The sequence below is a fragment of the Nanorana parkeri genome, unplaced genomic scaffold (genome assembly GCF_000935625.1).
Source record: "Nanorana parkeri isolate BGI_ZX_2015 unplaced genomic scaffold, ASM93562v1 scaffold1667, whole genome shotgun sequence".
NCBI lineage: Eukaryota > Metazoa > Chordata > Amphibia > Anura > Dicroglossidae > Nanorana > Nanorana parkeri.
Genome location: NW_017307935.1, coordinates 236,429 through 252,082, shown reverse-complemented (window position 1 = coordinate 252,082; position 15,654 = coordinate 236,429). Strand labels below are relative to the sequence as shown.

At 44.1% G+C, this 15,654-nt stretch overlaps 1 protein-coding gene across 1 annotated transcript in view; it reads right to left on the bottom strand.

The window, feature by feature from the left end:
- The window catches only part of LOC108799243 (adseverin-like), an 85,906-nt gene extending 76,921 nt beyond the window's left edge, over positions 1-8,985 (bottom strand). Inside the window, exon 1 of the mRNA XM_018571078.1 lies at positions 8,686-8,985. Within this exon, the coding sequence (XP_018426580.1) occupies positions 8,686-8,878 (193 nt within the window). The 5' untranslated portion in view covers positions 8,879-8,985. The remainder of the gene's footprint in view (positions 1-8,685) is intronic.
- Positions 8,986-15,654: the final 6,669 nt, after the last annotated feature.

The following is a 15,654-nucleotide window of genomic DNA, read 5'->3' as shown; positions in this document are numbered from 1 at the left end:
GGGGGGGGGGGGTTCTGATCTCTCTCCACTCTATCAACATAAAAAAAATTAAAAAAAATCTTTAGCTTCATTTGCTCTTTAACTGTGAATTTAAAGCAATGAAATACACAAGTTAAACGTATATGGGTGAACTATTATGCATGTGTTAAGGTCAGTGCTACTCTCTTCATCACTACACTGTGAGTGCCGCCCTCTTAGGTTTTGTTTTGCTCCTGGATCTATATCAGATACTGTATCACTCTTGCAGACTTCATATACATTCAGTTTGCTAATTGTGCTGTTTGAGTCCTTACAAGAACATATACAACATCAAATCCTTGATGAAGGGGGAGCGTTAAGACCCCTGAAATGCTGTTTTGTTAAATTTTTTTGGTAAACAATTACAGTTTCTTCGGACTCATTTGTTGTTGGGTGTTTTTAATGCTTTAGCCTTTTGGACTCTGATTCTGGGTACCCAGTTAGGGTGACCCTGTCTGACAAGAGTAGCTTTGCCAGGGCCATTGAGCCTTAAGCTGGCCGTACACCTTACAACCATCGCAAGATTTTCGTCTTGGACAGGCAGATCGTACTTTAGATGAGGGGTGGGCTTCCGATGACTGCAATGCTGAACGGGCAGTGTGCGCTTGCGCACACCGGCCCGTGCAGCATTTGTCTTACAAGCAGGCCACAAACCCGCTGAAAATCGTACGATTCTCGGCGGGTTTTCAAACATGCTCGTAAGACAAAAGACGTGCGACCGTACAGTAGAAACGGTCGCACCCCATTCCATACACCTGCCGATTATCATACGATCGCTGGATTTCCCGCGATTATCATACGATAATCGGCAGGTGTATGGACACCTTCAGAAATTGGTCTGACATCCTGTGATATAGCACCATTGATTATTGGTATTCCATGCTCCTCTGTCTGTGAGGGACAACCCCGAATTGAGGGTGACTTTTGCCTTTTATTACCTATTGAGGGACCATTATAGGGCTTATTGGGCTTTAAAACAGATGATGTTTAAAGCAGAATGTGCATTTTGCTCACCATTGCCATAAATTGTATTTCTCTTACTGATGATACATCACTGAAAGCTTTTCTCCCTGCTTCCCCCAATGGACCATAAATCCTCATCCATTATGGCCCATCCTCTATTGATCGAGCTGGTGCTCACTAAGCACATTCTACAGAGTTTCTCTATTGCATAATCCAGTCTAATGGCAGCTGACCAGGAGGATATATTTCTTTAGTAAAAAAAAATTAAAATGCTTTCCTGGCCAAAGTCCTACGCCTCGTCTCAGATCTCACAGCCTGTGTACTAGTTGGCGGAGATTCAGTCAAGAGATATTTATAAAAGAAAAATATTTACTCTAAAATAAGATAACATTTATACCAGAAATAAAAGGCTTCTTCAAGCACATCTGCAGATCTCGAACAGGTCACATGTTTTTATGCTGCCAATGGACAGGCTGGTATGTTTCTGAGGATGGCTGGTGGGTTATGTGCAACGTATGGGATAAGGGATGTCTGATAACCGGGGAAACGCGTCTTCTCCTACAGAGACGCTGGCCATTGCAAGCAATTCTCAGGTTTAAAACTTGCCTTGTAAATAATATCTAAGGCTGCTGCAAGATGGGACTGTAAATTAATTATTTGTAGACCCGTTCTCTACTTTTTTACAGGCTCCTGGACCGCCCATTCTACCCAAAGATGAACTTTGCAAGCTGTACAGTGCCAGACGTGTTGAGCTGGCTCCCTAATTGAATTACTTTACTTTTATTTTGCTGATATATCAAAATAAGACATGCCTTTTCTCAGGTCAATCATTTGGTTTAAAGAAGTGGTTCTCAACCTGTGTAACCCCAGGACCTACATTTGTCTTCGGTCATTAAATCGCGACCCAAGTCGCACTGCAATGGAGCGCAAGGCAGTGTGGGCTGCTGCGCATTCCTGGAGCTTCATCCACATGTGCATTGCTCGTACAGCTCCCATGTGTACCTGTAGAGGTGCCAGGAACCAGAATGTGATGTCACTCCAGTACAGGCACCTCTACAGCACATGCGAAGGAGCTATAAGCAATGTACATATGGATGAAGGTCCCTCGCGGCCATACCCCTAGCCCACCTCACCTCAAGTCAACACCTGGCACCGGGCAGCATATTTTGAATGGTTGCTCAGTGTAAGATTGGACAGTGCTGCGCTAGGGGGAGGCTGAGTAAACTCTCACCTAGAAAAGTGGAAGGCATATGGCCATCCACTGAACAAGGGGTCGCGACCCACTTTTGGGGCACGACCCACCAGTTGAGAACCAAGGGTTTAAGGGTTAGTCTACCCAAAAAATCATATTTCACTTCTCGGCAAATGCTGGATCGTTAGAGGACCTGTCCGTTCCTTATATCTTTTGCATGTCTAGATCTCTAATTTTGAGCTTCCAGCAGTACCCTTCTGATGGTGTAGACATCAGAGGGTCTCCTGCTGTCCATGTTATAAATGTAATTTGCTTTACATTATGGATAATGCAACAACAGGACTGGGAACACCAAGGATCCAATGGGTTGTAAGAGAAATGGTGAGACTCCAAGAAGGGCAGAAACAGAACTGAGGTCATACTTTTCAGGTGTGGTGTGTTTCATTTACGTGCACCATGTTCTGCAATGCAGTTCCCACAAAGCATGGTAGTGCATTACCGCGTGTTGTGGACTTGTGCATTGGAGCTACACTTTCTCAGTGTGTTGGGGTGTCATTTAAAATTAATGGCATCACAATGCGCTAAAACACATGTAATGTTCCTTGCAGAAATGGCCACATTACCGCACCTCCGCAAGAAAAGTGTGAACCTGCCTCTGGGCCCTTAAAAGTTCAATTGAAGTGCATTATGAATGGGCTGCCAATGCACCACAATGGATGAAAAAATGTACATGATCCTTCTTTTAGCAACATAGCGCAACACAGCACACAGTATGTGCATTGCGATGTGCTGCGAGATGACGTGCATTAAAATCTACTGTACAGTGTACTGGAATGCCATTCGCAATGAATGGCACCACAACGCAACACACATAGAGCAGGTGCATTGCCATTAGTTGCGCTGTGTGTAACGTGCATAGCCAGTGTGAATGGCCCCTAAGAGCAACTTAGCAGGTGGTTCAGCCAAGCAGGCTGAAGGTGGACTGTCCCTTTAAGTTAACTGGACTGCAGAGAATCATAGTTAAACATTTCTTTTATATTGAAAATAGTTTCTTTACCCTTGCCCTCCCACCGCCACTGAGTACTAGACAAAATAACTTTGTTGGGAGGGCAAGGTCACAGCTTTATTGACGTATTATCATCATATAAAACATAACTCCCTTTTCTGTTTACATTAAATCGCTGCTCAACTCCCAAGAGGCCAGCAAGCCCACTTCCTCCCACTTATAACACTTTGCTTGTCTTTACCCCTTTGTAAGCTATCCCCCAATTAATAATTGATTACGCCCCCGTATACAGGAGGGGTCCATTTTACTGACCACATCCTTACTGCATGATTCCAGCAATCAAGGCTCCCTCTCCTTTCAGGTCACGGGATCTGCCATTCCTGGGATAAAAATGAATGCTCCTTCCCGGGGGCACTTCCATCATTTTTCAAATTAAAAATATAGACCATCAACAATCCTTAGACCAGGGGTAGGCCACCTAGACACTACAGCTGTTATGGAACTACAAGCCCCATGAGGCATTGCAAGACTATGACACCCACAGACATGACTCCCAGAGGCAGAGACATGGTGGGATTTTTAGTTTCTTCATAGCTGGAGGTTTCTCCGGAAATTACACACATCTGCGTGGGTTAGCATCAGCAAAGGGCACTACAAGAAAAGGAATCTTACTGCTTGTCTTCTTCCACAGCAACCAAATTCTGTTATGGTTGTGAAGTTAGTAGTATTCCAGAATATAAAAGTACTGCCGAGAATGGTATTCTTCCCCCCCCAAAAAAAACAGGTAGATGGAGAGTCCCTCTGCACTCCTTACAACGCTCCCAGCCTATATAGAAGATGGTGCTTGCAGTGATGGCCACGGATGGTGCCGTGCAAACACAAGACAGAGGACAGGAATCACCAGCACTCAATACTATCAATAAATATGTCCATTTATTAGACACATCGTCACAGTGAGGAAAGCCAATGTTTCGGGGCCACGCAGGGTCCCTTCATCAGGGCAAAAGAATGAGACACATTTACATATATACACATTTATATATTTACATATTTATTGATAGTATTGAGTGCTGGTGATTCCTTTCCTCTGTCAAAAAAACCAGGAACACTTAAAGCGGACCTTTACACTCAAAAATCAAATTCTCCCAATGCATCCCTCTATGTATGATGAATGATAATAACATAGACATGTCAGGTGTAAAATGCTGTGATTATGAGATACTTATACTTGCAGAGCATTCACTTCCTGTTTTCAAAGGGCAAAATTACTTCAGTTTGCCAAAGCAACACACACTGGGATTGCCTTGTCAGCAGAGCATTGCTTGGGAAATCTCCTCTGTAATCTCACGAGATCTCAGGGAAAGGCATTTTCCTCCCCTGAGATAATGTGCATGGTCACATGTCCTAGTCACATGTCTAGTCACATGTGCCACGAAATCCCGGAAGTAAAAGGAGAGATAGTAATCTGCCCTCAGTAAACATGGCCGCTGCCAGAAGACTGGGGAAGAAAAGAGAAACAAGGTCTGCAAAGAATACAAAGCCGGCAATTATCTAGAAGTATGTGTTTTGTAGATGGTTATTACTAAATAAAGGTGTGTTTGTTGTTATTTTAAAGATATGGGTAAAAGTCCGCTTCAAAGACACTGTATCACACAGATCTACACATCAGTCCTGCAAAAGGAAAGACAGTTGTACACAAAAGAGACACAAGGGGAACTCAGTCCACAAATTCCAAAAAAAATGGAACAATCGGGAACTGTGTGCTATGTTTGTGTGTTGATGTTTCCATGTTATTGTCTAACCCAACTTCTAATTTCCCCCCTGACAATTCTCGGGCAGCCCCCTCCCCTTGTTGTCTTAGTTCCTATAAAAGCTTAAAGTGATATTCCCCATTTCTCTTTTTTTTTTACAATTTATTGACCCAGTTTAACTCTTTGACTGCCAGTGACGTATGTTATTTGTCATGGCGCTTAATAGATTTTAACAATGGAAGGCAGCAGTATGTCAATCACAATCTCTCCGATAAAAGTAAACTGTGGTGAGTCTCCACAAAGCTGCCCGATTTACTTCTACCAACCCCACATGGCCCCCCCTCAGCGGATCTGGCACGGCATCCATCTGATTGTATTTCTGGTCATATTTTGCATTTCTTCTTGGCAGCTAGCAACTTCAGAATGGCAAACAGGGTGGTGGGGGTGAACACGAGTAATTGCTGTTCTCCTTTCCGCTCAGAATATGTCACAAACAAAATTTTTTAGTGTTTTCTGTAGGACCTACGCTTTTAGTGTGGTTTTGGGTGTCTGGTTTTGGTGCAAAAAAAGGAAGTGTGGCCCGCACGCCAAAGAATGATTCAACTATTCATTTAGACACAACAGTTTTGCAACATTTCAGGTGCACAGGACACCCTTCATTAGACAACTGTGACTCTGATCTGGTTTTGTTGAAGACACACACTGGGGGTCTTATGCGTTTATTACAGGTATTTATATAGCACGGACAATGTACACAGCACTTTACATGCACATCAGTCCCTGCCCTAAAGGAGCTTACTATCTAAGGTCCCTATCTCACATGCACATGCTAGGGCCAATTTAGACTGGAACCAATTAACCTACCAGAATACCTTTGGAACGTGGGAAGAAAACCATGCAAGTACAGTGAGAACATGCAAACTGCATACATATAGTGTCCTGGCCAGCATTCAAAATGAGGACCCCAGATCTGCAAGGAAGCAGTGGTAACCACTAAGCCACCGTGCTGCCTACTGGGTCTTCATCTGTCTTGAATAAGGCTGGGCTTTTGGTGTGTCTCTGCACCTGGGGAACATGGGGCCACCTCCAACACATACCTTCTCTCAATGTTTGCATTTCTACATATATGTTTCGGGTTGGGAACTCAGATAGCTTGGAGCTAGGGACTGCGCCTTTGTGCGGGTTTTGTATGGCTTTGGGGATCCTGTAAAAACTTTCAAGGCTGTAACATGCAAGTTGGAAATGAGAAGCAGCAGCTGGCAATGGTTAATCATATTTCATCCGAGCCTGGTTGGCTGATATGCTGTCCCGTTTTATAAAGACTTTTCGCCAAAACCACAAAAGCATTTTTTTACGGACCACGTTGTGATGCAGTGGTGCTGATTTAAGGTGTGAAGACCGATTTGCAAAGCGAATATTCACTTCGCTTGTTGAATATAGTTAAGCTGTGTTCACTTACATAACTGATAATGAAATTCCATGGAAGGAAAAAGTATTGCTTTTTTTTATTTCCTTGCACATGATTGGATATTCAAAGTGAACACAGCTTCTACCTCTTTATTAAGCTAAGTGAACAAGTGTCTATTCTTGTAGTGCAGCAATTCTTAACGGGAACCCTTAAAATAAACTTCCAGTCTCAGGTAACCCCTCCTAAAAGGTTATTATATCTACGGCTCATGGTATATTAGCATGATCAAAAAGTTGTAGATATTATTATTAAGGAATAAGGTTTGTAACACCCAGGGTGGGCAGGAAGAGAGTAAAAATATTACTGTGCCTTTCCATTTGTGGTCAGTGGAGAAACGCCCTTTTTTTTATTGGTGGTTGTCAGTGGCATAGTGCTTCTCCTACACTGAGGGTCAGTGGAAAAGTGTTCTTTACATCAGTGATCAGTGCCCCCTTACACATTGAAATCAGAGAAAAGTTTTCCTTTTTCATTAGTGGTCAGTAGAAGAGGCGCCCCCTTTACAATAGTGGCAAGTGGGAGAGGTACCCCCTTACATTGGTGGTCAGCACCCTTATGGTCACCACACACGTTACAATCTGACCATACAATCTTTGTACAATAAACATTAGATTTACCCAAACTATGTAATATGAACACCTATCTAATCTATACAATCAATCTGCTTCCAGTCAGGCAAGCCCCCGCACTACATAGTTGTTGGTAAATCTAAAGGAAATTGTGCAATCAGATTGTAAGGCGTATAGTGAGCTTTAGCTCGGTGGTTAGCAGAAGAGATGTCCCCTTACATTGGTGGTGAGTAGAAGAGGTGTTCCCCTACAATAATGGCCAGTGGGTGAAGTGCCACCTTACATTGGTGGTCAGTAGAACAGGTGCCTCCTTACAAGAGTGGCCAGTGGGAGAGGTGACCTCATTTTTTGGTGGTCAGTGGAAGAGATGCTCCCTTACAATAGTGACTAATGGGAGAAGTGGCACCTAACATTGGTGGTCAGTAGAAGAGATGTTCCCTTACAATAATGACCAATCTGGGAAGTGGCACCTAACATTGGTGGTCAGTAGAAGAGATGTTCCCTTACAATAATGACCAATCTGGGAAGTGGCACCTAACATTGGTGGTCAGTAGAAGAGATGTTCCATTACAATAGTAACCAATGGGAGAAGTGCCACCTTACATCGGTTGTCAGTAGAAGAGATGTCCCCTTACAAAAATAGTCAATGGGAGAGGTACCCGCCTCACACTGGTGGTCAGTAGAAGAGGTGCCCCCTTACAATAATGGGCAATGGGAGAGATGCCACCTTACATTGGTGGTAAGTAGAAGAGATGTCCCCTTACAACAGTGGTTTTTGGGAGAGGTTCCCCTTTACACTGGTGGTCTGTTAAATGTCTTGTTACATTTCTGGTCATTGTACTGCCCCCCGTTGAGTGTTGTCAGTACTAGAACTATGTAGGCACCATCAGATGGGAAAGCAGTCATACCGTTGCTTACTGCTCAAGGAATTCCATTGAAATCTCTAAAGGAACCTCAGGATTCCACGAAACCTGAGAAAGTCTGCTTTATAAATCAATCCCAATGTTTCTGTACAGTAGTACAGAGTCTACTGGGAAGTGGCACCTAACATTGGTGGTCAGTAGAAGAGATGTTCCCTTACAATAGTAACCAATGGGAGAAGTGCCACCTTACATCGGTGGTCAGTAGTAGAGATGTCCCTTTACAATAATAGTCAATGGGAGAGGTACCCGCCTCACACTGGTGGTCAGTAGAAGAGGTGCCCCCTTACAATAATGGGCAATGGGAGAGATGCCACCTTACATTGGTGGTAAGTAGAAGAGATGTCCCCTTACAACAGTGGCCGTTGGGAGAGGTTCCCCTTTACACTGGTGGTCTGTGAAATGTCTTGTTACATTTCTGGTCATTGTACTGCCCCCCCTTGAGTGTTGTCAGTACTAGAACTATGTAGGCACCATCAGATGGGAAAGCAGTCATACCGTTGCTTACTGCTCAAGGAATTCCATCGAAATCTCTAAAGGAACTTCAGGATTCCACGAAACCTGAGAAAGTCTGCTTTATAAATCAATCCCAATGTTTCTGTACAGTAGTACAGAGTCTGATTGCAATAAATCTTTCTACACGGTTTACAACCAGTACTGACATGCTGACAAAGCGTATTAACACCGACACACCTCCATATTTACAGGTGACAGGTGCATTATACCTCATGTGCAGTAAGTCAGCTATATCACAACACACATGAAGAAACAAGTGCGAGCCAAATGCTCACTTCCACCTACCGAGCCAGTAGTGCAGGTTGTAGAATTTGCTGTTGTTCTTCGTGATAGTATGCAGAATGATATAAGCATCTCCCACAAAGAAATTGCCGTTCAGATTCTCCGGTACCGGAGCCAGGTCCATTTTTTCTATCCTCCATATCTGCAGACCGGATTTTGCGCCGGCGTTCTCAAACTCCTTGTGATAGAGAACCATGGCTCTTCCCTGGACAGCGCACAAGAAGTTTGCAAACGGAGCGATTGACTTACGTCCCTGCTAGCAGCCAGCAACATGCAGGATTACTGTACAATACTGGAGTTATATAGTCAGGACAGGAAAAGGGAGGGCCTGGGAGGTGTGTACAGTGATCAGTCTCGGCTTTGGCGGAGAAACAGCAGCTACAGAGACTTTATTCATGACTGCGAGCTCAGAAGAAGAAGCAGAGCTATTTTCATTTTGCAAGTGTTTATATTACATAGAGAAACATAGAAGAGTGATGGCAGAAAGAAGAGGAAGTGGTCCATCGGGTCTGCCCCTTAGGGGGGTAAGGGAGTTATTTTTGGTCTTTTAAAAAAAATGTAAAAATTTTTCTTTAACCTTTTTGTCTAAGAATAGACCTGTGTTTATCCCATGCATGTTTAAAGAGGAACTTCACCCTCCCTAGTTAAAACTCCCCCCTAGCTAATAAATGTCCTTGTAGGAGAATAAAAAAAAAATGGTTACTAGTTGAAGGAGTTCAGCGTTGTCTACCTTAGTTTAGCTGGATGAGCAGCGCTAAAAAGTTCAGATAGTAAACATATTGAACTATTACCAATACGTTTATGTTGAATATCCGTAGAGTGATTAAATTAGATAAAATAGAGTGAAATGTACACCTCGTGTGACGAGTGATAACTCCTATTAAAGTGTAACAAAGTGTTTAATTGAAAGCTGCCGTACTATAAACCCGTAGGTCTAGAGTATATCAACCGGATATACAGCGCTAATAATTCAATTAGTGGTTATTAAAGTATAAGTGTATACATCCAAACTGTTTTTACAGACAATAGTGTCTACCTTGCAGCTGAAGTTTACCTTGCGCTAACTTGCTCTCACGTTGCCACCTTGAGACTCCTCGTTGTCAAGATTTCCTAGTGTCCCTCCCCTTCTTGTGTTTTATTGTTTTATGTCAATGTGGCCTGTCCTTCTACAGTCCCCAAAAAAGTGACGCATACCGTTTGGGATACTTTTATTGCATATCTTCGATATAGATGTACTGTAGTTGCATCCCATTGGCTATGATTTTATATCTATGACCTCACAGGCCACTTTGTCTATGGCTGTTGATGTTCCTGTGTTTGTGCCATTAGGTTTCACGCATGCCGCAGGCCTTCAAGTATTTTGGACCTGGCTGAGACCTGTAGGATGTTTGAATACACATGGGGGGATTCTGCGCATGCACAGGTATGAACAGGTCTTCCAATATGCCAGACCTGCTGAGAACTGTAGAATGCCTGCGCAGGTACGGGCAGATTTTGTGCATGCATAGTCATGCAGCAGGTCTTCAAGTATTTAGGACCTGGCTGTAAACTGAGAGATGTCTGCACAGGTACTGGGGGATTCCGCACATGCGCAGACATGCAGCAGGTCTTCAATTATTTTGGACCTGGCTAAGACCTGAAAGATGTCTATGCAGGTAAGGGGAGATTCCGCTCATGCGCAGGTCTTCATGTATTTTGGACCTGCCTGAGACCTGTAGGATTTCTGCGCGCGCACGGGTGGATTCTGCTTATGTACAAATATGCTGCAGATATTCAAGTATTTTGGACCTGGCTGTAAACTGAGAGGTGTCTGCGCAGGTACGGGGGAATTCCGCTCATGCGCAGGCATACAGCAAGTCTTCACGTATTTTGGACCTGGATGAGACCTAAAGGATGTCTGCGCAGGTAAGGGGGGATTCCGCTCATGCGCAGGCATACAGCAAGTCTTCACGTATTTTGGACCTGGATGAGACCTAAAGGATGTCTGCGCAGGTAAGGGGGGATTCCGCTCATGCGCAGGCATGCAGCAGGTGTTCACGTATTTTGGACCTGGTTGAGACCTGTAGGATGTCTGCGCGCGCATGGGTGGACTATGCTAATGTACAAATATGCTGCAGATATTCAATTATTTTGGACTTGGCCGAGACCTGAGGGATGTCTTCACAGGTACAGGGGAATTTTGAGCATGCGCAGACATGCCACAGGTCTGGTCCAGGTCCAAAATACTTGAAACAGACCCTCAGTACACATGATGGAAACTCACAGCCCCTCACTAAAACACACCCCAGACATGCCCCAGGAGGCACCCCAGGAGTGAGTACTATGTCATCCTTGCCTAGACAGGAAATTAGGACGTGGGGGGTCACACTACTGGAAAAGGTATAACAAAAAAATCCATCTATATGTTTTTGTAAAGCAAAAGGAGGACAGAGCAGCTGAGAGAAGATTTGTCTAATGGGTCCGCTTCAAATTCACTTACTGTTGACTGACTCACTACCTATGCTGGAAGTCTGCTCCACGCATCCACTACTCTTCCAATAAAATACTGTTCTCTAATGTTACAGTTGGACTTTGTTGCTGTTACGAGCCCATGCTCTTGATCTCAGCTTCATGCTGAAAATAATGCCCTCCTGAACCTTGTTCATACCCTTCATGTATTTAAAGGCTTCAGTCATTTCCTCCTTCTCCTCTTTCCTTGTGGATGTACATGTTAAAGTGTATGTAAAGCCACAGGATCTGTGAATGGAGAAACTATAAGTCCCGTCTGCCGCCGCAGTAGAGAGACTTTTATTTCTCAATACAGCTTAAGTCTGATCGTTCCGTCCCCGCTATATGTTGCCCTGTGGCCTGATCATGGCTCAACATGCAGCTAAACCCTCCTATTCTGCAATAAGCCAGGCTGAGTGAAATCTTGATGCTTTAATAACAAAACAGGGTGAGTAAAACTGGTAAAAGAACATAGAAACTGGAACATAGAAACATACAATCAGTATATAAAACAAGTAAATATAGAGTCAGCTCACAAATATTGAGAGAAACAAGTACGTCTATACCAGCGATGCTGCCTAACAAGGATTTGGGCTCTTTCCTCCAGACACCTGGCAGCGGATTCTTCTTTCCTCTTTCTAAAATAGGATCTGAACTCCCAAGATGCACCTGTTTCTTTCTCTTTGGGCAGAGGGATGTTGGGAGTATTTTCTTATTAAAGGAAAACAGTCTAAGCTGCTGCAAATTGAGAGGTTTTCTCTTCAGCTCCATCTTGTTGCTGATTTTGATATTGTAGGTATATAAACTAATCAATTCTAATTGCCAGAAGCAGAACAGTGATGACAATACCACACTTGTAGTCCATTCATACTTCCTCCCGTCCTTTAGCTAAAAGTCCGTACCTTGTTATAGTCAGGGGCTGGGAGGAAAAGTCTGCAGGAGCCAGAGCATTGCATTGTTTCCGGTTGCAGTGCTATGCAAAAATATAATGAATGCAAATGTTTTCTTTTTCTAATGTGTGCACATGTATTTTTCTTGCATACCCCGGACTATATATTCAAAAAGACTACTGTTCCCCTTTAAGTTCATATCTAAGTTCTTTCACACGTGTTTTGTACGGACAATAAGGAGCCGCAAAGTACAGGAAAAGGAAAATCATAAAACACGTCACAATCAAATGACCAACATCAGATGTTTTTCCTTGGAAAGCTAAAACATAATTCATATCTTACATTGTCTTGTTCTTTAGAAAAATGCCTATTCTTAAAACAAAGTCTGCATTTTAAAGCACAATTTCGTATACTACCATCCCATATTCCTCCAATAACCTCTGCAATATGTCCTCATAAATAGATTGTGCCTTCAGGAAAGAGGTGGAGCTTTGCCACTCTGTGATTGACAGTTGTAGGATGTTGATTTTTTTTCTGGTGATATTTTGTGCCTGAAGAGTGGTGGAGCGCAACTACGGCAGCAAACACACCATTGCAAGGCATGACATATGATGCAGTCAGAGTTCTGTTAATGGAAGACCCTTACGGACTGTAGTGTCCCTCCCTTTGGCCAGGTTCACACCTGGGCGATACGTGACCGCGCAGCCAACGTGCACGAAACCACGCAGATGGCCACGCGGTCACGGAATCGCACACCACCTCTAATCGTGCTGGCAGTGCCATTCTTTTCTGATGACAGCCCAGCGTGGTTTCCCGCTGCGAATCCGCCTGTGCAATCACGCGCGAATGCGGCTGACAAAAACACGTGGTGCATGTCGTGTAAAAAGGTACATGTACCTTTTTTCAGTGATTGCCGCACGGATAGAACCCCATTGAAAGCACACAATCACGCGGTCCCGGGACACGCATCTAGGGATCGCCCCAGTCTGCACCAGCCCTTAACTCTCTGTCCTTTTAACATTCCAGAAGTCAGAACCACCAGGGACTCTGTGAGACAGATTTGAATTTTCAGCTTTTGACACAACATAAAATGTGCTGGTGACAATGGACTGGGATAAATAGAAGGAATGAACCTCCCCAGCAGGGACACAGCAATAAAAAACTCTACAGTGTGGTGTCACAAAAAGGGGGGTGCGGGGGGTGTGGCCTGCACCCGGGTCTCACCATTGGAGGGGTGACACCAAAATGACTGACAGTCATTTTGGTGTCACCCCCAATGAAAAGTTGGGCACTTGGTCATGGTCCGAGAGCACGACAGTGTCAGAAGAGAAGGGATCCGGCGGGTGAACCTGATCCCACCGGGTGAACGTCCCCCTCCTCTCTCTGCCGGCGTCCATCACCAAGATGGCCGCCGCCAGGAGTCAATTAGATGATCGCGCATGCGCTGCGACGTCACGCACGTGCGCAATGACATCACGGCAGGGTGTCACCGGGTCTCAGCTCCAGATGACACCCGACCTCGGGACGCCCCTGCTCTACAGAGCTTCTAACCTTCCCCACTATTTCCCTAAAGTTTGGCTAGATTTACACTTATAAGGTGAACCTGAACTCAATAAGATTTTATGTCTTAACATTTTTATTCTACCTTTTGTGTTCCTCCTTAAAAATAGCAGAGCGCTTCCTGTGCCTAGACACTCCACTATCTTGAGCCTCATAGCTGTATGTCTGGCGTCTGAGATCATCTAAGACATTGCTGCCTCTGACTGCTCGGCCTCTCAGGAGGTTTGGAGTGAGATTTGGTGAAGCCTCTACTGTGTTGCTCACTGTGCTCCTTGATGGAGAGGAAGTACCTGAGGACCTGCAGTGCAAGGATTCCTGTGCTTCTGCCTCATTCATTCTATGGATCTGTGGTTTGTTTACCTCATCTGCTGCTTCTTCAGTATTCTCTCCACCAGTCATCAAATCGCCAGTCATCAGGTCTGACATGAGGAAGCAAAACCCTGTTTCTACAAAGCTGGAAAATAGTGACAGATTACTGAGAAAATGTGTGTACTTTGAGCCTCATAGCTGTAATGTGTAAAGATCAGTGGCTAGTCTTGCCACCGTTTTTTCAAGCGAAACACGAACACTCTAGCGACGCGCAGACATTTTTTTTGGGAGAATAAGTCATAGCTTATTCATATGTAAATAGCGCCACCCGTTCATATGTAAATATCACAGTTGAGACTATTTTCAGTGGGGGACCAGTAGCCCTTATCTTAATTTTGGTTGCCCCTGTCTGCTTGACATCTTGTGTCCGGGTTTCTGCTGCCATGAAACCCGGACACAGCATTCAAAACCCGGACTGTCCGGGTCAATCCTGGACAGGTGGCAACCCTATCAGTGGCAGAGAGCCTACAGGCAGTACTAGTGAATAGTCATTCACCCTCTGCTGGCCATTTTATGGGCACAGATTCCAAAGTTTAGGTGCACAACCAATTCAAATTCATACATGTGATTATCGCTGGTTTCTATTGGTTACAGCACTTTAACCCCCTGCCAGGTTAATAAATCTGCAGATGACACAGCCCTACAATAGAAGAGCTTTTATACTTACCTCTCCAACAGCATGTGTTTCCTATCTTCCCTCCGTTCCAGCATTGGAGCCTCCATAAGATTTTTCCCCTTTCCACAATTTTGGGATTATCAGAAGCTTGTGTCCCCCACCATTCATTCCATCCTCCTACCTTTATGACACTACCTGACTCAGCAGTGACTTAGGGGTTGAAGAATGGAACCACGATATGTGATAGAGGTCACAAGCATCCAACATTCCCAAAAGTCTCAAATGCTGAAGAGTCTTATGGAGGTTGGAGCCCTGAAATGGATGGAAGGATGGAGGCATGGGCCTCTGGAGAGGTGAATATATACTGTACGCTCTTCTGTTGAAGGGACCTTTTAGCTGCATTTCTATTAAAGTGAAAGGGTCAGTTTAGGAATTCTTAAAGTAGGCCAAAGCCTACTTGGGAATTGACTTGAGAACCGTGAAGCCACATTGCTAATCAGTGAGCATCAGTGTCATACCAAATGATGACTTGAATCCCTGACAATTACTTTTGTCACATGCTCCTGAGTTGTAGCTCAGAGTTTATTCTATATCTGATGTAACTGAATCATTTAATTATTTATATCATAGAGCTTCCTTCTCTTTCTCTTATCTTCATTATTATTACTTAACAGCATGACTATCCTCCCACACATACTGCATGACACTTGTGGGACCTCAGCTTTGTATTCTTCTTCTTGTGTTCCTGTTCTTAGATGACATGTCCGTGTTGTAGGGCAGGGGTCAGCAACCTTTTCCACATTAAGTGTCATATTCACAAGCAATAGAAATCTGGCATGCCAGTGAACAATAGCACAATGTAGTCTTAGTTTGTTTTCACACATACTGTTTGCACACACACAAGCACAAAACTTGTTCAGCCCCAATGCATGCACTTCAGAATTCAGATCAGCTCCAATACATGCACTTCAGAATTCAGATCAGCCCCAATGCATGCACTTCAGAATTCAGATCAGCCCCAATGCATGCACTTCAGAATTCAGATCAGCC